The sequence below is a fragment of the Ambystoma mexicanum genome, chromosome 10 (assembly GCF_040938575.1).
Source record: "Ambystoma mexicanum isolate Mex_15411 chromosome 10, UKY_AmexF1_1, whole genome shotgun sequence".
In the NCBI taxonomy this organism is placed as follows: Eukaryota; Metazoa; Chordata; class Amphibia; order Caudata; family Ambystomatidae; genus Ambystoma; species Ambystoma mexicanum.
Genome location: NC_090932.1, coordinates 172,456,999 through 172,483,075, shown reverse-complemented (window position 1 = coordinate 172,483,075; position 26,077 = coordinate 172,456,999). Strand labels below are relative to the sequence as shown.

The 26,077-nt window shown below is 48.1% G+C and overlaps 1 protein-coding gene across 1 annotated transcript in view; it reads right to left on the bottom strand.

Annotated features, from left to right (window-relative positions):
• The window catches only part of LOC138492841 (disintegrin and metalloproteinase domain-containing protein 7-like), a 731,792-nt gene that overhangs the window by 243,309 nt on the left and 462,406 nt on the right, over window positions 1-26,077 (bottom strand). The window contains exon 5 of the mRNA XM_069620181.1: window positions 16,527-16,659. Coding sequence (XP_069476282.1) covers window positions 16,527-16,659 — 133 coding nt within the window. The remainder of the gene's footprint in view (window positions 1-16,526; window positions 16,660-26,077) is intronic.

The following is a 26,077-nucleotide window of genomic DNA, read 5'->3' as shown; positions in this document are numbered from 1 at the left end:
AAGGAACATATAGATAGGGAGGATGAAGGCTCAAGGCCAGGAGAGTCAAAAAAGGAAGATTTGATAAGTGATTTAGCAGCCCAAGGGGTTCTGTGACCTCTACTGAGCCCTTCACGTCTTTTAAGACTACATTCACATGATGCACAATGGTGGCAAGTTGTGGGACACAAATCTCTGGCCCCCTGCAGCATGTGTAACAAATTAAGTGCTCCTCACAGGAGTGACTAAAGTACTCTTAGGCCCTCATTACGACCCTGGCGGAAAGTAACTGACATGACCGCCATAGCGTAAATAGCGTTTCCGCCATTGCACGATGGAGCAAAGTGCGGCTAATTCTGACCCATCGGGCACGAGCATTACGCCATGGCGGAAGTGCAAAGTCTGCGATGGCGGAAATGACCCCAAAACGCCCCTTACCGCCGTCGTACGCCGCCCTAGGTGCAATTCCGCCACCCATCTTAGCGGTCACCGTAATGAGCGGTCAGCGCAAATTACGGTCACCGTAAATATACGGAAACGGAAGTAAAAACATGGGGCCGGAACGGGAAACAGCGCGCCGTACACCTATAAAATCAGAATCCCAACACAACCATCAAAAATCCGACCCTGAGACACATCCCAACCCGTTAGCCACCCCAGTCAAAACAATAAATATGGGAAAAGTCACCAAAAAAGCGTGCGATCGCAAGCGGCAGGTCCACTTCTCCCATGAGGAACTCACCGTGCTCACAGAGACCCTCCAGGAGAATGCTGCCGTCGTCTTCTCGACGCAAATGACCAGGACGGCACTTGCGAACAAGAAGGCCATATGGGCCCTGGTGGCACAGCGGGTAAGTGCGGTGGGGACCGCACCCCGCAACCCACAGCAATGCAGAAAGCGATGGGACGACTTGCGGATACGCGTCCGGAGCATACTTTCTGCCAACCGAAACATCGCCACAGCTACCGGGGGAGGATCGGAATCACCCATCAAGTTGACCACCTGGGAAGAAATCTGTGCCTCCACCATTGGAATGGAGAGCATAGAGGGAGTCGGAGGGATGGAGAAAGGAGTGCAGACATCCGAAGAATCAGGTAGGTGGCCCAAATAAAACAATGCTAAATCCACAATGTCCAATCATGTGAAGTACCATGTGTCCCCATAGTGCAATAGAAACACATGTCCAGGAGAACGTCCACATACATTGCCATGATAGCGCCCTTCAAAAGTCAGATTAAATACATAAATAAGTAAAAATCCTAAAAACACCCTCCACATGTGCAGCATGCACACCCTAACTGCAGACTGCAAAATAACTGCATCCTCAATCCACACAAAAATGAGACCACCTCCAAGGCCCTGACCCAAATCACCCTCAGGTACCACCCCAATGCATGTGATACATTGCCATTCCAATTTCCACAGACCCATAAATAACGCTCGCCCTCCTTTACTCCACCACAGGGTCCGATTCAAACGACGAGCTTCAGGACACCCCTACCAGCACACCTGCAAAGAGGGCCAAGACCAACGGCCAAAGACCCTCCACCTCAGCTGCACGGATCAAGACACGGCAGCAGCACAAATCAAGTGGCAGCACACTGGAGGGGACTTCAACAGGCACCCCAGCAGCCAGCATGTCCACAACAGGAGCACCACAGGTCCCCCCAATGGATGCCACAGAAGGCACTGCTTCTGGTGGCAGCAGCACCATAGGTGACACTGCTTTCATGCCAGCATGCTCCGACACAGAAAACGGTGCTGTCGATGTAGGACCCATCCATGACCTGTCTCAATCCCCCTGTTTGTTTCATCCCGTACACCATGAGGAAACCACGCAGGGGCACCCACAAGACAACGACTGGCCAACCCCCACAAGGCCTGTGGCAAGGCAACATGAGGTGATCAGCCCCTCTGTGACACCACCGCAAATGGCCATGGCCCAGCAGAGGCAACAGTCCCTCGAGCAGATGATTGTGCAACAGCAGCAACTGGCCACGCTCCTCAAGGACCATGCTGCTGAATGTGAGGGTACTAAGGCAGCCATTGAAACATCTACTGAGACACTTAGGGCAGAAATGGAGCGAAGTACCGAGACACTAAGGGCACAAATGGAGGGAAGCACCGAGAGCCTGAGGGGACAAATGGAGAGAAGCACCGAGAGCCTGAGGGGGGAACTGCATGCGACGTCCAAAGACGTATGTGGTGAACTTGCCGCTGTGCGCCGTGTGCTCACTGAGCTCTCACAATCCCTTAGGGACATGCATGGACGTGAGCAGGCAGAGACATCATCCGTTGCAAGTTCCGTCCAGGGCAGCCCCCAACGTAGATCTGGGAGGAACCTGCGCTCCACAGGCAGGGGTGCCCCTGATACCCGGAGAGGGGGCTTGCAATAGCGTCTGCCCACTGACAATGAGCATCTTTGGACACTGGTGTTCGGGGGGGAGGTAGGAGGGTGGAGGGGGTGTGTTGGGCTTTTTTGGGTGGCGGGTCGATTGGGTGTGTAATATCATTTCACATTTGCTATACATTTCTTCATATTCATCCAATGAGATGTGTGGACATTGATCTTTGTGTACGAGGCCTTTCTTGGCGTCCAGTCCACATTGTGCATGTTCCAGACACACACAGTGCCACAAGTCCCGTGTCCATGTAACAGCCACCAGGCGTGAGTGCTAGAAGCATGCATCTATGAGATTCTGACGAATTTCACGGGCCTCCTGTGCCTCGCGGACTCCTTGAGGTGCTGCCACATCCCCACCCTCATCATGACCATCTTCAGGTGCTTGCAGTTCTGCGTCAGGGTGCATGGCCACATTTCTACGTACGCACATGTTGTGTAGCATGACACATGCCATGACCATCTTTGCAACCTTCTCATGGCGGTACAGGAGTGCCCCGCCAGACCTGCTGAGGCAGCGGAAACGAGCCTTCAGTAGGCCGAATGCCTGTTCTATGACTACACGGGTACGTGAGTGGGCATGGTTGTAGTCCTCCTCATGCTGGTTCTGTGGGTTCCGGATTGGTGTAAGGAGCCATCTCTTCAGTGGATACCCGGCATCACCTGTATGTGGACAATAAAGGATGTTAGTGGAATGACATTGCTACGTACGCACCCCCCCCCTTCCTGCCAGGTCATTGACGCATCACCTACCCCACATTCTCATGCATTAAATGAGACTCACCGAGTAGCCAGGATCGGTGCCCTGCGTGTCGCTCCATGTAGCGTGGTATTGTAGAGTTCCTCAAGACCATAGAATCATGGGTTGATCCTGGAAATCGGGCACAACAATGTGTAAAGATCCTGTTGGAGTCACACACCATTTGTACATTGATAGAATGATATTGTTTCCGGTTGCGGTACTGGACCTCCATGGCATGTGGGACAACCAATTCCACATGGGTGCAGTCGATGGCACCAATGCAACCCGGTATGCCGCCAAGTGCATGGAATCCCACTTTTGTGTTTGTAATCTCCTGCTCCGAGCGTGGTAAAGAGATGTAGTCGTCTGTGTGCTTCAGGAGGGCATCAAGCACTTGGAATAGTGTCCGTGACAATAGTGGCTGTGAAATGCCATGCAACTGTCCGACTGTGTGCTGGTAGGTGCCTGTGGCCAGGAAGTGGAGTACAGACACCACCTTCAGTAGGGGTGGGATGGCGGTTGGGCTATCTATCATGCTGACAAGGTCAGCGTGTGTCATGTTGACAATGGCGGTTATGGTGTCCCGGTCCAAACGGTAGAGGGTGTGGATCTGCTCAGCAGTGAGGTTGAACGGATTAGCTCGGAGGCGTGGGATTGCGGGCTGCCTGCGTGGTGGTAGTGGCTGTGCTGGTGGGCCTTGCTGCCCCTGCCTTGCCCTCCTCCTCCTCCTCCTGCGTCTCCTCTGTGCGGCCGGTTGTTGTAGTAGTTGGTGTTCGTCTTCTTCTTGAAGTTGGAGTACTTGCAGTGCTATCAGGTCCCCCAGGCCCAACATCGCTAGTCCTGCCGGTAGCATTTTGGAGTGGGTGTGGTTGCGGGAGGGGGTTGGGTGTGCAATTTATGTGTTTACAGGCCGTATAGCCTCCACCTGTGGTGATTCATTCCACCTGTGCCAGCTGCAACAACTTTTGGGCGAGCACGTCCCGCACACAACGCTGCAATTTGACGCATGGCATCTTGCAATTACAATCATGTATTTAATCCCGATGGCAGTGAAATACTGGTTTATATGTTAATTCTGCTATGGTCCCATTGTTTCACATACTATATTTGCAGTCGCGAACAAACTTGTGAAGGGTCAGTGGAATGTAGTACTCGATCAACGGTGGACCCTCATGCAGCACTGTACCGACGTTCACCGACGGGCGGGGAGTCCCATTAGTGATTGAAGCCAGTTACCATTTTCACACACAGCCGCACTACGTAGATGTATTAGTGAATTCAAGCGTTCACAGATGCCTTTTCGACGTGATGTTGCAAATGAGGAATTCGAAGGACAGCGCTTTTGGTTTTCAACTAGCGGCGAGGAGACGCCCACAGGTCTGACTGGAAATATAACGTTCTATTGTTGAATGTCCTTGGGACAGGGCCCATGACGAGAATGCAATGATTGATATGAATTGAATGGGATGCGCAATAGCGTAGTGGACGATAAGGCAGGACGTTCCCAAATACATGTTACTTCACTACACTAGAAATCCGGGCAGGAGCACAGTGGATTTTGCAGACTGCATTACGCACAGACTCAATGGAAATTTCTAATGTTATGTGAGTAAATATTCAGGCGTTTTTATACCGGGATGAGGGAATGATGAATGGATGCATGGACAGATGATTTAATTGAGAGTTTGCCATGTACATGGCTTTTTGGAATCTATCCCCTTCCCCTGCGCTATGTGATGCAAAGCTGCCATAGTGGGACCATCGTCTATCTGCCCTTGTTCAACCCTCCCTGTCTCGACGCGCCTTCAAACACTTGTGTCTATGCACGTTACCAATCCCATCTAATAGATTCTGTTTTAACAGACGCATGCACACAAACACTCGTTTGTAATGGTGTATTCACCTCGATTTATATTGTTATGATTCGCAAGTGATTTTTGGGTGAAATTAATCCTTTTGAGTGGGCTAGCATGCATATGGTTGTAGATTTAGTGTGTTGAATGAAGTGAGTAATACATATGAAGTTCGGATGCCCATACTATTTTTTTTTTTCATTTGGGTGACAGGTATCTCCTCCCCTTTTGCCGCTGCCATCTGTACGCCACTCCTGCAGATGGCTTTTACAGTCGACACCTGCAGCTTCGAGTTAATCAGTGGAGCACCATTACGATCTTATGGGACGATCGCCAATGGGCCACATGCCCTTACGCAGTACTAGTGGCTAGGAGCAACATATCGACCCTTCAGCTGGACTAGTGCCTACTTCATGGGACGGCCCTGCGGTTCTAGGCGCTTCCATGTTGCCTTTTTGAACGTAAATGTAGCCCCTGTGTACCATGAAGGAACAGGGCGTCACACAAGAAGAAGCTGGTCTTTTATTGCGGATGCAGCCCACAGTAATGAAAATTATTTGGGAGTTTATGAGCAAATAGCTGTATGGGCTTGGTGATTTTGATGTGCATTCAATTTATATTCAGATATTAACCGTGTAGCGTTATTCTTTGCTAGTAATGTAGCATATTCCGATTTGTGGCGCGATGTATTGTGAGATGATCTGCATTGGGTTCCGGCTTCTGATTAGAGTTGTGTGGTACTGTACTGGCCGCATTTGCCTACGAAGCCCAGTAAGGTCAGGGATAGGGGCTGCCATTATGACTGTTTTTATGATGTCATGCTCAGGGGCGGGGGATTAGCTTTTGTGCAACAGATGCCGGTCAGCCAGGTGGATTGGTGGAATGATGGGATTATCAGAAAATGGCTGGTCACAGGTGCCTGTGTTTGCGTGCGTTTCTTGGAGGGAGACTGAGGTCAGGTCCATTGGAATTGCTTCTGTATTCGTGCCATCTGTGCCCTACAGCTCCCATTGGCCCCTCTTGAGATGAGCCTGGCTGCTCAGTCACTCTGCCAACTTGTGTGGTACATGCTTATGCTGATGGTTGGTTTGTCTACTGGCAAGAGTACAGGGCTGGTGCAGTCTCCCTCAGGATACTGCTTTGAATGTTGATTTACACTGGTGGCAAGCGATGGGGGACTATTGTTGTTTTGTCTCATGGAATATTTCAGTTCATTTTGGTGTACTTGAACCTTCATATGCCTGTGCTGCATCAGTACGGCAATGGTGACATGCCAAATATGGATGGCCACTCACAGGGCACTTGGAGCCCCTGCATGCATTTGTTCGTTGGAATGCATGGGTGACTTGTACATTTCACTGGTTGCATAGTGTGACTACATTGCGCCTACGAGGTGTTGTGCAATGTGGGCAGGGAGTGGAGTACAGGCACTCAGTAGGGCCATTTACGGTTGGTTCGCGATGCCGTAATTCTCACCATGGCGGAATGGTACTTTCCGCCATGCTTGATGGCGTTAAGTAAATGTCCGCTAGGGTCCGAATTCGCGTACCGTTGCGCCATGGCGGAAATTACGGTTTTGCAAGGCGCGCGTGCGCGTACTTGGTGCAGTTAGCGTTGGCGTTCACTACGGTGTCGCTAATGGCATCGTACTTTACGGTGACGGGTCATAATCGCAACGGGCGGTATTCGATGGCGGTATTACATTTCCGCCATCGTTTTTCGAATTCCGCCAGGGTCGTAATGAGGCCCTTAGTCCATAGTCCCCTTTTCTCCATACATACGGGCGTCCCTCACGAGGGTCGTGAACTGAACCCTTTTTCACAAGAAAAATCACGTTCCCTTTAAATGTACAGGTGCGTGGGGCGCACCCCCAGGAGAACGGGCTCCCTTATCCCCGCCCAACGGCACCACACCTCAGTCCTCTTTGATGCATTAGCTGTATTATGTTGAAACACCTTGCTGCCCTTTTTAGGGGGAATGCTGGTGGGACGTATGGAGGAAAGGGGATCATGGACTAGGAGTACGTTAGTCACTCCAATGAGTAACACTTAATTACTTATACGTCCCGTCCCCTTTCCTCCTTCCTCCTGTATAGGCGATTACCACTAACACAAACGCCCTAGGGAGAAGAGGTACCCTTCTAGGTGAAAAGAGTACACAGCACTGCTTGGCCGAATGCTGCAACTGCCCTGGAACTGGAATCCAGGCAGTAATGTTTGCAAAAGGCTGATGGGGTGGCCCATGTAGCTGCCCTGCTAAACACCTGCCATGGCACTTGCCACTGAAAAGCGACCGCCTCTGCCTTGGTCCTGATGGCATGAGCATGCATGCCCCTTGGCGGATACTTATGCTGCACCTTGTATGCCTCCTGGATCGCTGTGGTCATCCATCTAGCTATAGTAGCTTTGGACGCTTGCTGACCCGGTTTTGAGCCGCCAAACGTGACAAACAAGGCGCCTATCTTGCAGAAGCCCTTTGTTCTGTCCAGATAGAATTTTAATGCTCTTATGACATCTAGGCAGTGAAGAGCCTTTTCTGGAAAGAAAGTGGGGAGCACTATCTCCTCATTAATGTGGAAAGAGAATACCACCTTCGGGAGGAACAGGGGGTGCGTGCGGAGCACAACTTTGTCCCGATGAAACCTGCTATAGGGCTCCGAAGTCACTAAAGCCTGGATCTCGCTGACTCTGCGAGTTGATGTAAACCCCACTAGGAGCGTTGTCTTTAGGGTGACCAGTTTGATATCCACAGTGGCCCGGGGCTTGAAAGGTTTGTGCGCGTTAAGATCCCAGAGTGGGTGTAGGCACTTGACTGGTGCGTACAGCCTGGTCTGACTTGTCAAATGCCTCTTTACTTTAATGTCTGGCAGAGGGACTCCCAGGACCCCCCTTGTTAATTTGCATATTCAAGTAACTTTGGGTCTCACCCTAAGTTACTAGGGGAATCCAGACGTGGACCCCTTGCTCACTATTCTGAGAGAGGCACAGATCCAACCTACTGATGAGGTCCAACCAGACCGAAACACGTGTCTGGGGTTTCTGTTGGTACTCTTATTCAGAGGAGAATTGCCTAGCATTTCGGAGCTGGACTGCCCCAGGGCAGGACAAAGACTGATATGTTTGGGATATTTCTTCTCTGTGAAAGATAGTGAGCTAAAGACGCTGGGTAAGTCTCTCATACCCAGGACTAATGTCTGGCAGAGGGACTCCCAGGACCCCCCTTGTTAATTTAAATGCCTCTTTACAACAGGATTATCTGAAGAGAAGGTAAGCTTGTCAGAGTTCCTGTATGCGCCAATAGCCACTAGGTAAATCCTGCAGGTGTCAACCTGGACCCTTGAGTTAGCCAAATGGGCCAAGAAATATAACACCTGGCCCAGAGTGCAGGCCGGTGGATCCACCTCATTTTCCTTAGACCTAAGCAGAACCTGGTCCATTTGATTTTGTACTGCTTTTGTGTCGACAGACTACTTGCTCCCTATATGATTTCCAGGTTGTCGCAAGACAGCTGGATGTGTTGAAGAGTTACCTGCTCAGGTACCAGGCTGCTAGGGCTAGGCTCTCTGGATAAGGGTGGGAGCGAGAGGGGGATTTCCAGCATGGCTGACATCTGACAGAGGTTGGAAGCGCACGGCCTTGCAGGCCACCGAGGTGCTATGAGGATGAGACGCAGCCTCTGGGATTGCCTGATCTTGCTCACTACCTTGTGAATGAGTGGTTTGGGGGGAATGCATATGCCCACATCCCGTTCCAGGGTATCTGAGGTGCATCCCTGAGGGAGTCGCGCCCCTTCCCGACCCAGGACGCAAACTACTGACAAGTACGATTTCTCTCCATCGCAAACAGGTCTGTGGCCGGGTGGCCCCACTTGTTGAAAATTTCCTGTAGCACTCTCCCATTCAGCTGCCACTCGTAATTGTCGGAGCCCAACCGACTGAGCCTATCCGCCTCCAGGTTGGATTCTCCCGGCAGATGGACCGCTGAGATCCACATCTCTTGTGCAATTGCCCACTCCCCGATGTCTTGGGTCAACTGAAATAAAGGAAGGGATCTGGTGCCTGCTTTTTTAGGTAGTACATGCAAGTAGAGGTGTCTGTTTGAATACACACTGCACTGCCCCTGATTACTGGAGGGAAAGAATTGAGTGCGAGTCAGATGGCCATCAATTATAGCCAGTTTATGTGATTCCTGGAGGGAAGAGTCTGTGGTCAGCGTATGCTGTATTGGAGGCAGTTGAATGAGCTGCCCTGCATGGGGTTTGCCTCCTGGATCCACCATCTGAGGTCCTGCTGTAAGAGAGAGGGTATGGTGACCGGCACCCCCTGATTACCTGATTCCTGGTTGCAGGGAGTTGCAAAATGCAGCCGTGGGCTACTCATTTGCAGCCTGGTGTAAAGAATGGCAAGGCGGCATGCAGCTAGCACTCCCAGAAGGTGTTGATACCACCACGCTGACATTACTGTTGTGCTGAGAAAGTGAGAGAGAGAAGCCTTGATTGCCACCACCTTCTCCTCTGTAGGGAATAATTTCTGCTTCTATGTATCCCACAGAAGTCCCAGGAACACTGGAGTCTGAGTAGGGCAGAGCTGTGATTTCTGGTAGTTGATCAAAAAACCCAGCTCGTAGAACGTAGTCATCAGTCTGTCAGCTGAGGACTTGATCCCATTCTGGAGACGTCCCTCTGACTAACCAATCGTTGAGGTAGGGATATACATGCAGGCCCTCCATCCTGAGGAGGGCCGCTACAGCATTCATGAGTCTTGTGAACACCCTTGGAGCTGAATTCAGACCAAAAGGTAGTACCTTGTATTGAAAATGCAAGCCCATGACCCGGAACATGAGGAAGGCCCAGTGAGGTTGCACTATGGGAACATGAAGATGTGTGTCTTTCAGATCCAGGGAGCACGTCCAGCCCCCCCCCACACATCGTCTCGGCTATGATAGCTGGCGTCACCATTTTGAACTTCTGTAAAGGTGGGTACAGATTGAGGAAGGAAAGATCTAGCACCACCTGCAGGCCTGCCTGGTTCTTCTTTTGAATGGCTCAGATGCAAGAGTAAAAGCCATGCCCCTATTGAAGGGGAGGGACCTTCTCCCCACCTCGTTCTCCATGAGGGAATGAATCTACGCTAAGAGTGAGGGTCTTCCGATCTGTAGAAGGGGGGAACAAGGGGGAGGGGATGGAAAGGGAAGCCCGAAGCCCCTGGAGACTACCGAGATGACCCATGAGTCCGAAAAGCGTAATTCTCCAAGCTTGACTGTGCAGGGCCAGTCTGCCCCGACTGGTGCGCTGTGGACATGAAAAGAGCCATCATTTTTTCTTTGGGTCTGAGACTGACGACTAGGAGGGGGACTAGAAGAACCACTTGTGAGCAGAATTCGGATGGTTCCTCCTATGCTGGCTTGGGGACCTGTCCGGATGTCTGGCTCTGCGGTCCTGAAACCCCTGCAATCTGCCGAAGGATCGCCCCATGTCTGAGCGGTATTGGCTCTGTTGGAAGGCTTTTGCTGCCGGCTTGGTCAGAATGGCCAGTGATTTGGCCGTCTGCAAGCTGCTTTTCTTTTTGTCTAGCTCTTCGTCCATAGTAGAGTGGAAGAGATCACAACACTCGAAGAGCAAGTCTAGGACTTTATCCTGGATGTCCAGGTTGAACCTGGTGGCCTTAAGCCAGGCCGTCCTCCTCATGTCTGTTGCGACACAGATCGCCCTACTAGCGTCGTCTATGCGGGCCACAGTGGCCTCCATGATATCCTGCACTACTATTTTCGCCACAGCAAGCCCAGCCTTTAAAGAGACTTGCTTGTCCGCTGGAATACCCATAATAAAGTCTTCAACCTCTCTCCACAGCCGTTGATTGGCCGCCACCAGAATGGCATCAGCGTTGGCCTATCTGAGATGTAGGTCTGCATTGGAATACATCTTTTTTCCATAGGGCTCCAGCGTTTTCTCCTCTTTGGCTACTCGAAGAGAAAGCCTGGGGCTTGGAATTCATAGATGCTGCTGCTATAACTGAGTATAATGGTTGCGGGTGTACTGACAAAAGTATAGTGCCGCCCTCCACCTGCCTGAACTTTGCATCCAGCCTTTTGTTGACCGGCTGAGTGGAGTGTGGTTTGAGCCAACCCTTTTTAGCCAGTGCTTCGACATCTTTCTGCAGCGGGATGTCAGACCTGGCATCTGCTTTAATGTTGAGCACTTCCGCTGATACCGCTGATTCTGGCTGCTCCTTCTGGGGCTGAGGGTTGCCCAGGTATTCGGTTAGACCTGCTATCCTGTCATGGAAAGCCCTCGCCGAGGAAGGCGTGTCCTGCTGATTCCCTACTTTAGCCAGGACTCCTGGGCCCATAGGGCAGTCTCTGTTGGCACTGAGAGCATTGGTACCAGTGCATAAACCAGATTTACCACAGGAGCAGGTTACGGTGGCGGAGTAGACTGTATAGGCACCAGCTGAAGCGGCAGTTGTGTATTATGCCCTTCAGGATGTTTCCCATTTGTGGGGACACCACGAAGGACAGAAACCTGTCAAAGAAGTGGTCCTCCCAGGCGGGCTGGGCATGTTCGAATATGCCTGTTGCCTGGCCCCTCTCCTGAGAGTACATGCCCTCATTGTGTCGAGCTCCAGTGAAGGTCAGGTACGACGTGGTCCAGGTGGTCAGAGTCATTGGAACCCAGTCTGCCCTGGCCATGGGTTTGCGCCTCTGCAGTTCACTCGGTTGGCAGGCTTCTGTCCTGGCTGCAATACTTTCCCGCCTTTGGGGGTCTGGCCTGGCCACCATCTTGTCTGTGCGCACCACCTGTTCCAACGCAGGCCTGGACTCGGCATGCATGCCTGGTCGCATCGGCTCTCCCCTGCCTTGCAACTCAGGCGCGTGCCTGGTAGGCTGTTGGACCTCGGCCATGGGGCTGGTAGTGCTGTGTGCGCTGCGTGTAGGCACCCCTTTGTGTGCCCAGTACTAGAGCGAAGCCCCGCTGGGTGTGATCCGGTACCAAAGCCCACGGGCTCCTCTGCGGTGGAACCGCTAGGGCCCGTAGACCACTCTGCTGTTAAGCCGGTAGTTGCAATAGCCCCGGTGTCCCTTATGCTGGTGCGAGGGTCCGACTGAACCCTCCCACCATCAGGCTTCCCCAGGAAGGAGTCGCCTCTGCGGAGTGCTTTAGAGAAGAGTACGCTTACCTACTTGGTCTTTCTCCTTAGATATTCCTTAGTGCTCTCTGGCAGAGTCCATGAGAACAATTCTCTCCACCTCGCAAGCAGTTTTTTTTTAGGGACCGGGTGTGAGAGCTTCGCATGCCAAGCAGCCTTCCCATCCGTGGCTTTCGCCAAGGCACCAGAGGCAGGGGGCTTGCAGATCTGACGTGGGGAAGGAACCATCGCATGATGGGCACCTGCTGAAGCCAGTCGCGGTCAACATGTGGTGGAGACAGACTAGGGCACTGGTGGACGGTGTTCCCAATTTCTGAATAAAATAGAAAAATGTATGATTAGGGAAAAAGCACATGTGAAATCGGTCTGCTCCCGTCAACGCAGCAAAGAGGACTGAGGTGTGGCACCGGTGGGCGGGGTTAAGGGAGCCTGTGCTTCTAGGGCCACGCCTGTAAATTTAAAGCGAAAGTGATTTTTCTGGTGAAAAAGTGTTCCGTTCCCGTCCCTTGCGAGGGGCGTTCGTACAGGATTGAGGAAAATTAAATGGGACGTAGGACGTAGGAGTATGAGCTCATTGGGAAAGTTTGGGTGTCTCCAGCGACTGGCCTTCACCCAAAATGTATGTTTGACTCTGGGATTACCTGAGAAGGGTCCAGCAGCCGCAGGACCTGCAAGACCCACAGGTTGGTTGAATCCACCAATAAGCATTGGTTCTATGGAATGGGATCACTATCTGGACTGCCCAAGAATGATGGCAGTGGATCTTTGCATGTTGTATGATGGTGCAGCACACTTCTTTGTGGTAAAGAGTGATAATGTCAACGAGAAATATGGCTGCCAGGTGGCGACATTTCCGTAAAAAATGCACCCTCCAGAAAATCAAACACTTTCCCCAAATATTCTAGGATTGGAGGTAGTAATATATAATTATACCCCTCTTAGAATATTTGGGTAAAGAATTTTAGGGGTCAGGAAAAAATTGTCGCCTACCTGGTGACTTTTTCGTGGCAACATTATCACATGGAACCTTCTTTGTTCTGCGTATTTTTGCTTAGTAGCAGCAACCCACACCAGCCTCTTGCTAAGGTCAAGGAACCAACATGCTACAATTCAAACAGTTATTACATCCTCTACAAGGCCCTCTCAGGCCTTACTGCCACCCCTTCCAAACCAGAACCCCCCATATGAACAGAAACAAGGAGATGCACCCACGCACACCTCCTTAATTAGGCAGGAGTTAACTTACAGGTGCTCTTTGCAAAGACGTCAGTGTCAAAATTTTACTCTGAAATGGCATCTTGGTTGTGTCTTTAAAGAAGTCAATAACCTCTTCACCTAGTCACTTTATTTGCAGCCCTATGGCAGGCCACTCGAGCAGTAAATCTTCCCCCAGTAAGCCACTGGCAGTTCCACTTCCCTCATTGAAATCTCAAATTGCCGAACCCATCCTTACCCTCCACTCTCTTTACCCTTTGCCCTTGCCCCTTTGGAGAAACTATGTTTATTCTTGGCCCGTGGCTTGCCAGCTGTCCTTCATGTTCTTGTCAGTTCACAGCCTCAATTAACCCTTCCGTATTTCAAGCCCCATAGCCTCCTCAAATATCTTGAACTTTTGGGTGCTGTGATCTGACTCTTGGCTGTACTGGGGTTTTGTGGTCACAGGCAGCTCTTTATCAGTGGCTGCACCTTGTAACTCAGCTGTGGGATATGAAACTAAACGAACAGTATTAGTATCATACAAGGCAACAGACAATAACAAGAGAGAGGGTGTATGGTCTCTCTCGGTCAGTTACCAGCCGCCACTGTCTGTCCTCATGTCAGCAGGCAACTGCCTGGGGGCGTCTTTCTCACAGCACGCTACTGGAGTCTTCTGGCATCAGATCGGGTTTATTGGCTTCAGTCATGTTTTGGTAGACGGCTACGGCGGGACTGGGTAAGACATGGAAAGGGAAGGGGAATGGCCCGTGGCTTACCTTTTTTGAGATTCACTCCCCAGAATGGAGTGCTCAAGCTGCCAACCCTAGGGCTGCTGCCCAGGTGACATGGTTAAGAGCCACACACCAGTTCAGAGCACAATCCTTCCTGAGACTGTGACATCTTTTCATGGAGCACCTGTAAATTAACTCCTGCCTAATAAGGACGCTGCAGCGTTTGCTTCCCACACACCCCTTTTCTTTTTCTGTTCATATGGGTGAGGTGCTGGTTTGATTGTGGGAGTGGTATGGTTTGTGTAGCTTTGTAGAGGGTTCAGTCATTGACTGAATTGTAGCATGTAGCACACCAACCACCTTTGCGGGAGGCTGGTGTGGGTTGCTCCTCACGGCAATTTTTCAGAGGGAAGGGCTCCCCAACGAGTTAGTAAAAGACAACAGAGTACAATTTATATCCAGAGACATGGAACTGTTTCTGAGGAAGCACAACATACACCAGAAGAAAGCAGCACTCTACCATCCCCAAGCAAATGGGCTCGTCGAGAGGGCCAATAGGTTCATTAAGGGAGCCATCCAATTAGCAACTGCTTCAGGAATGGATCCCCTCAAAACTACAAAAGAGGCCATCGCAGCTCACAGAGTGACCCCCAACGGGATCACCGAAATTTCTCCTTTTTCGCATGCTGAGAGGGAGGAGAGCAGCATCCACGCTAGTGCCGCCATGGTTGGCCAGAGTAAGAGAAGACGAAGAAGTAGACATGTCGGAAGTGGTGTGGAGAATAGAGAACAGCAAGGCACGCATGAAAAGGTGGAGCGACAGAAGAAGAAGGACATAACAAGAGTCAGAAGTAAAAGAAGGAGATTGGATCAAAATACGGTTACCGACCAAGGATCAAATCACGGGCTCACGGTTCAGCAGACCTGTGAAGGTGATTCACCGAGGAGCCAACCATGTCCGCACCGAAGATGGGCGCACATGGAACATGGAAAGAGTAGCCATGTTTGAAAAGAGGCAAGAGAGAGAAAAGACTTTTGAAAGGTCTGAAGCCGAAGGAGTAACGGACAATGAGAGGGGGGAAGAACGAGAGCAGGAGACAGACAGAAGAGTTGAAGAAAATGAGTTTCAAGTGGATGCCCCCACAGTCGAGCGAGAAAATGACCAGCAAGACGTGTGCAGTGAGAGAGGCGATCGTCCGCGAAGGGAACACAGAAGACCGGTGAGATACAATGACTATGTATTGCAATGAGCTGCCTTTGCATTATCAGAGGGAGGTGTGTAGAGATATTGCGAGACCTCCCGGTCTCGCGAGATCTCGTGCGCGGCCGGAAGTGCGGGCTTTGCGCGCCCAGCCGGGATTCAGGTGGGAGAAAGCCACGGAGCAGGACGCGCTCCCGGGCACTCCTCCCAAGAAGAGGACTCCAAGCCACAAGAGAGAATCCCGGCATTTACACGAGTTGTGTCGCAGCACCGGGGCCTGTTGCCCATCATTCACTCATGTTATATATGTTGCAGATTTACTTGAGTGGTACCGAAGAATAAAAGGAAACAACTTGCAACTACACCGCCTCCTATCATTTATTGCGAGAATTATACAACAGTCTGTCTCCTTGTTAGGGATTGTTTCTTTATATAGTGTGACATTAATCACTTATCTGGACTACACTTTGTGCAGTTGATTCAGCGTGAGTATAAATACAAAATAATTTCCCGAGATCACACACATTTCCCCTAATGGTTAAGCAAGGACCCAAACCAGTTCTCAATAACGTATCATGCACCTTCCAAGCTCTACCTCTCCTAAAAGAAAACCAAGTCCCAAAGTGCAAAACAATGCAAGCCCAAAATATCTCCTATATAACACTAGTGTAACTTGCAAACATCCATTAAAACGTTGTGTAACCAAACGATGTTGGGTAAAGAGATTCTTATGACAAACCCCTGGCTCATCGTTATGCATGATGGTAAGGTCTGACTATCTACCACCCCCTGGTCAGTTCACTTCGCTGATGGCCTGTTGGGTGAGCGGCGCTACTGTGGTTATGTAGGAAAACTCAGCCAATCAAGATTGAGGCCACTGATATTCATTCTCAGATTAACATCTCGGTATAACATGTTAAGGGCCAGTTAGTGTGTGACAGTGGAGCAGAGCAGCTTCAGATGCCCTTCCTTGCTGTGATCCATTCCTAGTGCTCCTCAGGTAGGCTCCTTATTAGAAATCCATTTGTGGGAATCATGCGTTGCGTTTGCAACATGAAGAATGAGGACACTGCACTCTTGCTCCAGTCAGAGGAAGTTGCGCACATAGGCCTGAAGGGCATCGGAAGACAGAAAACGTCACTTTACAAGAATCACGTTAGATAATAGAGACAAAAGCACATGGTTTGGTTAATGTTCCCACAAAAAAAACCTGCAATTACAATGGCGATGCATTTGTACTTGCACAGTCTTAAAATTGTCTATTTGTATGTACTCACTTTTCCAGGTGGTATTGTCCACTACGAGGCTGCTGCTGGATTTGCTGTGAAGCGCAGAGGTGACATACCTTTCTATGCAGTTGGGTGGGATAAAGCCTATCACACAATGACATGCCAATTCATGGTCACACACCTAATGAAACAACATTGGATAGTATGTTATCACTATTTAATGCATTGCTACCATGTACTTAGATTAGTTATTCTAAAATCTCTGCCCGCTTATAAAAAAAGGAATGCAAGTTACTGAACAAGAATAGATTGAAAGAGGGTTCTTTGACGAATGAAAAAGTTGGTACCACAGGCAGACTGTTATTAAATAGCACATAATAGCACGCACGGTTATCATGAAGCAGTTCACTTATATTATGCACATATTAGTCAGTCATGGATATCCCAGGCCCATGGAATCTGCCTCCTTCACCTCCCCTCGTTATGAGACTTGCTTATTGATTGCACAGCACTATACAAACACTAATTATAGTGACCACACAACAGATCACATAATATATATTTGTGCACGTCGAATTCTAGGAAACTAACAAGGCCCAAGGGGCATTTGAGGATTTTAGAAAAGCTGAAAACTATGAGTTCATATTGCACACAATTCAAAATATAAAATGCATGTGAGTCACAAAATCACCATGCAAAAATATCATATTGCAAACCTGCAACATCTCACAGAACTTCAAGTTGGATAATTAAAAAAAACATTTACCCAATTGTTCCCTTTCCTCGTCCCAGTCCTTACATTATGAGGCAAAGCATCCCAGTGCATCCGAGTGACAGGAACACTCTGATAAACGGTTTAAAGAATGTTATTTGATGGGCCGGATCACAGGGCTCCTCCCCTATTGGGGTGAGGTATAAGGAGGACCCATAGACCCAGCAATTTCTATTTTATTTTTACTGAAAATGTACTCTGTTTGGGTAGGTGGTACAGTGTTTCTTTTTTAGTTTTGCTACTGGTGGTGCCAAAGCGCCACCCATTAGCCAACATTGTTTTATTTTTAATTTAAGTGAATTGGTTTAAATAAACTTACACTGTCATAAACATTAAAAAGGAAGATAAAGGCTATCAAGTTGTCACACAATATTTACAGATAAGAAAAAAACGTCTAAAACATCATAAGATCTAATCAAGAAGATCAAATCGAATCTAAAAACCTAACTACAGCAAATGTGAGACAGCTTTCATTTCCCGCTGAGAGAAAAAACTAAAAAGCATTAGTAGTTAACCGATCTGTACTACATAGTATTTTTCAAAAAACCTGACATTGCATAGAGCTCAGAGATGGGCAGTTTACCAATAAAAGGTACAGACACTTAATAGTTGCAGGTTGATTGCAATAAGAGCAATCAGACGATGTTGTTTTGTGATTTCGTATACTTGTGATTTCCCCAGTAGGAAGAAAACTGAGGTGAAAATGGAGGTACTGGGTTTGCCAAAGTGCCTTTGGAAATTGCACTGGATATGATGGAAGATGACCTATTTGTTTCTCAGTCAGATGGTGTACACAAGATTGTTTATATTGGTGAACCTTCAAGATGGTATCATACCAATCTTGATCAAACTATTTTCTTTTTACATCTGCATAACTGGTGGCAAAATGTATCGAGTCATATATCATATTGATTGGTGTAATTAATCACATCTCAAAGTGAAACTGACAATTGGGCCGATCTTTTCTGGCTTCAAGGCGTCATGAAGAGCAACAAATAAAGAATATTTTGGTGGCTCTAGCATATGCTTATAAAATTGTAGTTGCCTCCAATTCTACGATCCTTGTAAGGAGGCCAAGCCAAGCTTAGATCTGAGGGGGCAATGGGAGTAAAAGACAGGAGAAATAAAACTTCCTGATGGGAAATTGCCACCCATAGAGAAGAGAGGGTATTATTACAGTTAGTTTACCGTGTTAGTTTACTTATTGACTGTGGGCAAAATAAGTCGATGAGAGCCTATGTAAGCCCCAATGGTAAGTTCTACAAGATTAAAATGTGACCCCCAAAGCAGCCAATTCAGATGGAAATGCGAGAACATGGCAAAAAGATGATGTTCTCGCTGCTTGAATGAAAGCCAAAGTCTTGTCTGATAAACCAAGATCGCCATAAGCTAGCATTTAAGGAACCAAGCAAGTAAGGTCATCAGGCGGGGCGAGGGATGCAACATCTGACTCCCCCCCTGTTGGCAGAGTAGATCCTGTGACTAAGAAAGGGAAAGCAGGCCCTACTGGATCATTTTGGAGTTATGTGTGTTAGGGAGTAATAAAGAGAGCTAAAAAAGTTTATAAACGTCATTATCAAAGGAACGTATACAGTTTCTTGTGATCACATGCAATATGTAGACTATCTCCCAGGGAATCTGGACCCTGACTCATCTGGGATGCATAAAGGATGCATTTGAGATTCTGACTGGTCACAAATAAACACGCCTTGGGAGTTCACCATATCTGAAAACTTGCCTGTGAAACTGACCATTTGAGCTACCACTCGTGATTCGAATGTGACAGGCAGCTGAGCTTGTCCGCTTCTACAATGAAATCTTCCATGAGATGAACAGCTTAGAGTGTCACCTGAAGTAGAATATCCCATTCCCAGATCTGAATAGCCTGATGACAAAGGGGATGGGCCTTATTCCCCCCTGCTTGTTTATAAAAAAACATAGGTGGCATGCTGTTGGTTCTTATCGGAAATGAAGAATTCTGAATAACTTGTAGGAATCACTAATGCCCTAAATACTGCAAGCAGTTCAAGGAAATTTACCTAGAGAACTTTCTTGGAATTATTTACTGATTGTTTGTCCAAGTCTTAGTTCTAAATGAGGCCTGTTGAAGCTGCAGTTGTCTCATCTTCAGACAAGCAAAGGGAACAGACAATATTCAAGTTGCCATAAGACCTAGCAAGTGCTGGAACCAGCTGATGAGCTGCAGAAAATTATTCTAGCCAATTAGATATCCTGCACTCTCTCTACAGTGAAAACTCACCCTGTGTCTGAGTTCCATCGAAATCCAATGAGCCTGATGTACTGAGTGGTTGGGACACAAGACCTCTTCTGGTGGAACTAAAGGCATAATTTGAAAAGTAGATCCAATAAAGTGTAGCAGCATTTAGACCGAATCGAAGCATTCAATTTGATAGTGACAACTGTGAAAAACCTGAAAGTGTCTCCGTAGCTAGTCTCCGGGGATCTGCTATCCATGTGGCCAGAACACGGCCATCGTTATTGGATCCAGTTCCTGGGGGCAGACCAGTGAGAAAGGATCACCAGGATGGGGGGTCCTCGGGGAGTGGAAGTGGGACACTGATGGGTGAGACGCGGTATCCCCCTTCTTTCAACACCTTTTCCCCATCCTACCACGTAGGACATGCAAAAACACTGTCCCCCCACTTTTCAGACACAAACACTTTTGCATGACACATCAGAGAATGGACTAACACCAGAGCCATTTACCTGACATGTACCAATCCAAGGGGCAGGCAAAATCAGGCAATTACGCAGAATCACACATACCTGGCAGCCCTTTCCCTTCCCCACAGTGATGAAAGGTGGAGCAATAGAGCAGAGTACGAGCAAGGCAGAGCGCACAATGAGACAGCTATCCAGGTCCGGCAGTTCAAGAGGAGGAGAAAGGCAGGGAATATTGAGAGGCTGACAAGGAGAGACACAACCTTGCCCTTTCTGTCGCAGACCCACAAAACCTCTGCAGACGGAATCATAAGAATGAGTCTAATAGCCCAAGTGTGCTGCAACAGATGTCAACGGTACACAGAGCATGTCGAAGCTGATAAGGGGGAGTGAGGGAAACTCCTGCTATTGTGGTACCGGCCCTGACTCCAATTATGAGGAAAGCCGAGCGGTTCATTACAGCCGGTGAGTCGAAGGGAGATCCGATAAGAGCCGGGCTGTGGTGAATGGAAGACGCAAAATGGCAAGTTGAACTAACTTCAAAGAACTGTAAAAGTGTTAAGGGGAGACCAGCTGCAGAGGGAACCAGCACCACATGGGTGCTTACTCGAGAGACTCTGGTCGAGCCCTGTCTGAGTGAAACTACAGAAACTAGAAGGGCGTAGGACAGCGGCCAAGTTAGGTAAAAGTGGTCATACAGGAGGTCAAGCAAAATCCCCATATAGTCGAAAGCCTTTGACCTAAGAACTGTGAGAAAGCAAGGGAAGTGAATCCCTCAAACATTTGTGAATGTGAAGTTGGCAAGAGTGAACCCGACTGAGGGATGCTGACAAGAAGGGGGCAAGTCTAAAGTCCCAAGAAACAGTGTGTTAACAAACGTGAACCCGGCCGAGGGATGTCCACTATGAACTGTTCAAAAATACTTTGACGTTAGAGAAGGGTCCAAACCCGAGCGAGGGGGATTCAGGGTTGAAGCTATCACCCAAAATTCATTGTAAAAAGACCAACATTCGAGAGGGGACCAAGCCCAAACGAGGGAGATCCAGGGATGAATCCATCACCCGAGAAAAGCTAGAGTGAACCCGATGGATGGAGGCTGAAAGCAAAGAAGGGACAGCGGCCGGAAGAGGTGGACCCTCACACTAAATTAAACCAGGAAACAAACTTTCATTTTGTTAAAGGAACTTTTGTTTAGTTATTTGAATACGTCAGGCCCTCAAAGGCAAGAGAGTTTCAGGAAAAACGGGACTTGGCCATTGAGGCTCCTGGTAAACTGGAACAGAACTGTCGACTCGTGCTGGGGAAACTCAAGTGTGTGCTGTGCTCCAAGATTCCACCTTACCCTGTGCTCAAAAACGTGGAGAAGGAAGAACCTAGCAACTGCATCCTGACATAATATTTGAGAACACTTCTTTCTTTTCCCACACCCTTTTTTGTATTAGTTGTAAGGTTTAGCAATAGGTTTCTTAGTCTAGGCCCTTTTTTATTTGGCACAACGCCACTAGGACTGCCTTATTTTCATTTGATGGTCGACGCTTGCTCCCATCTTAGATTTAGGTTTAAATTAGGTGTTTTTCCAACCTCCATACAATTTAATAAACACCTTTGAAGTGTGATCGTTTGTGTCTGTCTTTACTGTTGCCACCATGAGCTCCTTACATATGGATTCTGGGGTGGGATATGATTCAACTGATAAAAAGGGGAATATAGACTGCATATCCACATTGAAAGAGGTATTATCATCCCAATTACTTATTCCATCTAGTCAACAGGATCTATTCTTTAAGACTCAAGTTCTAGTAGATACCCTTTCTCTATCGCACTATAACATACCACCCTGGGACTGAAGAATTCTAAAAGTTTGGCCTGTCTTTTCTTTCATTAGGACTAGTGCATTTAATCCTCCTCCCTCTGAACCTTTTTTTTTTCAAGGTGTTCAGTCTTCATCAGTAGCGGGCCATCATGGTTACAAATCAGGGTTACAAATCAATCTATCCCAATCCACTGCTTCGATAGACTCAGCATCAGAGGACTCAGACGATTTTGAAACCTTATCCGAAGGACTCGAGAGTTGTTTCTTCTCTGATTCAGACACTACAGAGGGAACCCTTACACCCCCAAAAGAAATGGCTTACCTAACCAATATCATTGCCCAATTAGCGGCCCATCAGATACAGACTGAAAACAGGTGCCAAGAGAATTTAACCAAACTCATTAAATTGCAAGCAAGGCCTTCTCTACCCCAGTGTGTACTCCAACCGTATCTCGAAGGCGAAGATTTGGAAAACTTGTTCTAAACTTTGAACGCCTGGCTGAACAACTAGGGTGGGAGGAGAACCTTAAAAGATGCTTATTTGGGACCTTTGCTAAAAGGGGAACTCCAAATTTCCTATCAGATACTCAAACTTGCACAAGGAGCCTCCTTGCTGTCCATCAAGGAAGGTCTATTGAAAAGAGGAGGGCAAACCAGCAACTTTTATCGGCAGAAATTACGAGCCATTAGGTTGAACCCGGGAGAAACCCCTTTAGAAATGGGTGAACAGGTTAATCACACTGTGGCCCTATGGACTAGTAATACAACTCTAAATGAACTGACGGAGACGATTACCTTGGAAAAATGTACCAACTCCTTGCACCCTTTTTAACAAAAATCCCTCCTTCGGTTGAATCAACCTACTCTAGCCATGGCCATTGAAACGGCAGAAAACCATTCGGATGCAGCCAAATATTCCCACGTAGCCCACCGATGGAAAGATCGAATAGACTATAAACCCGTCCATCGGCCTCAACCCCAAGGGATAGATAAACAAGCAGAGTCATATAAGGTCAAGGCAGGGATGCCTCGGGAGAGAATAGAGATCAGGAAAACTGACCCAAGGCATAAAGAGGAAAGCAGAAGGGAAGAAGTGAAAGGAAGCAAACCACCTCATCTGGTCTGTTTTTCCTGTAGAGAAACCGGACATCTATCTAGACACTTTGCAAGGAATTTAAAAGACAAACCTATAGAAATAGGTTGTTTGAAATGTTAAGAGTGGGAGGAATCTGAGGAAGAGTTACAGACTTTTAGCATCTGCTTATGTCAAACCCCTACCGAGTTCATATATGAAAAGGCTTGGGTAAATGGAAACAGGTAAAGGCCCTAATCTACTCAGATAGTAAACAGACAGCTATACGGGCCGATTTAGTTACAACAAAAGACCAAGACCACGCAGCCCCAGTCCGAGTAACGTGTACATGGAGACAACAAAATATACCCTAAAATTCCAGTACATATGGAAATCCGGGGTGAATCCTGTAAAATACCATCTGTCATCACTCCAGGACTCCCTGAGGAAATTATTCTCGGACAAGGGGTTCTCCCCCAGGAAATTGTTTAAAATATTGGGTTAAAATGCTGCATTTTAGAGCACACTGTTTTAAATTGGGTAAAAAGCCAAACAGTTTACAATTGGCACTGGGGGCCCAGGTGAGAGGCATGGTATTCTCAGGGCGACCCACACATTAGGAAGCACCAAATACTTCTTCATATATTGAATATGTTGCAGCAAAGAAAACATTTTCCCTAAAATACTTCTTCATGTGTTAAATATGTTGCAGCAAAGAAACATTTTTCCCTATCCACAAGCTGTTACTTTTCAGTGTTACCGTATAATCTAGTAAACCACGAGTGAGGCTTTTCTGAGCAGCGTACACTGCAAACTAAATCACTTCACCACATACCTTGCCAACTCAGGATGAAACAGATGTGTATTTATATTAGGATTCCCAGGGCCATACATTTTTATTGATAGAGATGGCTTAAAAAGGTACACAAATCACATACTAAACAGAACTGACAACAAAAAATAATTAAAAGAAAAAAGTGTATGACTGTCGCTTTATTTAACCTACCCTGAAGAGACTTTGACACACGTGAACTAAAGCGCATGACAAGAACATCTTCGTGCAGTCATTGCTCTTGCAACTTTATTTACTACTTCTATTGTTAATCAACCAACTTTCACAACTCTTAATGGGTCGCCCACAAACGATAGTCACTCCCAAATACTATGTCTGCACTCATCTAATCACACAATAAAAATACTATGCTTATAACAAAGAGAATCAAGTTTCTTTATTTGTACTTGAAATGCAAAGCAAAAAATAAATGAGCTAGGACAAAGCCCTTCATGTTCTGGGTGGTAACAGCCAATCCTGCATCCTCCAGTCATCTGGGCCCTGTGCAGTCGCCCTCTTCTCTGCTCCAAGTACAGGTCTATATCGGGGCTTACAAGATCCTCATGGGATGGAGGGCAAAGCAACCCAGTTAATACAGTGTGTTCTCTGATGCTCACTCTGATTACTGCGGCTCCTCTGAGCCATGCCTGTTATGGCATTCCAGCATGTTTACAGTGTAGCAGAGCACTTAGAAGTGAGGGTTGTGGAGGCACACTAATGCTACGGAAAACACCTAAACACAAATGCAAGCAAGTGAATCAGGTATTTATTATTCATTGCAGGAAAGGCCAGAAACAAACTGTAATCCATGACTTTGAAGTAGCTCATCTCCAAGTCGCATCTCAAAATCCTGGCAAGTGTAATGTTCAGCTGGGGCATAAATAATGTGTGTGTTTATAAAGTTGCAGGGATGTCATTTGAGGGTTGCCGGGGGACACAGCTGTGAACCCAGCTGCTACCCATGTGATTCCCTTTGTGGCCCCAAATGTAAACAATTAACAAATCCATTGTCCAGGCAGTCGCGTAGTGAGTGTTGTGACTAAGAGCCTGTGGCCATAGGGCTCGTGCCTCGTCACATGTGGCGGCCAGTGTTCCCTGTAAGTGAGGCCGCGCATGAAGTCTCATTTACCGCACACATGATTTCAGCCCCATTGATCATTTTGATATGGGCAGCCAATCACAAGCCATGGATATCATGCTTTTGAAATTATTGGCTGTTAAACCGCACTATGTACAGTTGCACGCAGCAGCCTTTCATTCACTGTTTACTTGGATGCAACAGTCCCTGGATAGAGGATGTGAAGAACGGGAACACAGCGCTACTAGCCATTCAGATTGTCTAGGAAGAAGAGCCAGGAGTTAGGGGGAACAGAAAGCCCACTCCTGAAGGGCAGGGGGGGAGGTGGTTGAGGCAGCCACCACCGTCCCGGAATGTCTCTGCAGGCAGCTGCTCTCGGTGCCAGGCAGGCCTGAGACGCACGGCCCCCTGCAGCCACATCGCGACCCTTGCAGCATCATAGTAAGGGTTCGAAGGGCAATGTGTCTGGAGGGAGGGTTCTACAAGATTAACTGGGGAGAGGGCAGGATGCTTACTGCTGGATTGGGGCTTTTATTTGTTGTAACATGTGATGAATCGGCAATGATTCCCCCCCAAAACCTGGCCTGGGACCCTTCTAATGTGGCTAGAAGGGCAGACGTTTCCTGATCCCGACCCTGGGGGTGGTGTTCTGTGGTAGGATCACTTAGGGGGGACCTGTCAGGAAGACTGGGAAACCCCCTTGTTTAACTTTCCCTGCAATCCATCCCACACTTCTAATGGCTTATTTCTAAATAGAGAAAATGAAAAAAACATAATGCTGTTATGGACTACAAATCCCATAATCACCTAAGTACTGGGATGAGAAAGAAAGCAAAAGAGCAATGTTGCAGGAGTAGTCAGCTTGTTAAGCATAATGACCCACACCTGAGGCAGGAAGATAGGCTTAAAAGGCCCCCCTCAGGTGCAGGCCATTAGAAGGAGAAGGAAGTGGAGTAGCAGCAGTAGAAGAAGGAAAACATGTTGTTGGCAGTACATGCAGAGGTTGGAGGAAAGACGGAATCCCTGGACTTTAGTCAAGAAAATTCCAGCTGCCTGTCCTGAGAGGGTCTTTTTCCCCCTAAATCTGAAGTGCAGAGGTTGTATAGCAGAAAGCGTGACAGAAGACTGCTTTGCCCATGTGAACCTGATTGCCGAGATTGCGCAGCAGGAAGCGTCCTGGAGACCGTGGCTGGAAGTTGGTGTGCAGCCGAGGGTCCCAGGAGCAAGACAAGCTCTGTGACTGCGTGGCGGGAACAAAGACACCTTCACATAAGAAGAGTGTATGTTGAAGGAAGTCAGCAGCAATTAAAGCCCTGCGGAACGCAAAGGGAACGAAGCCAGAAGCCGGTG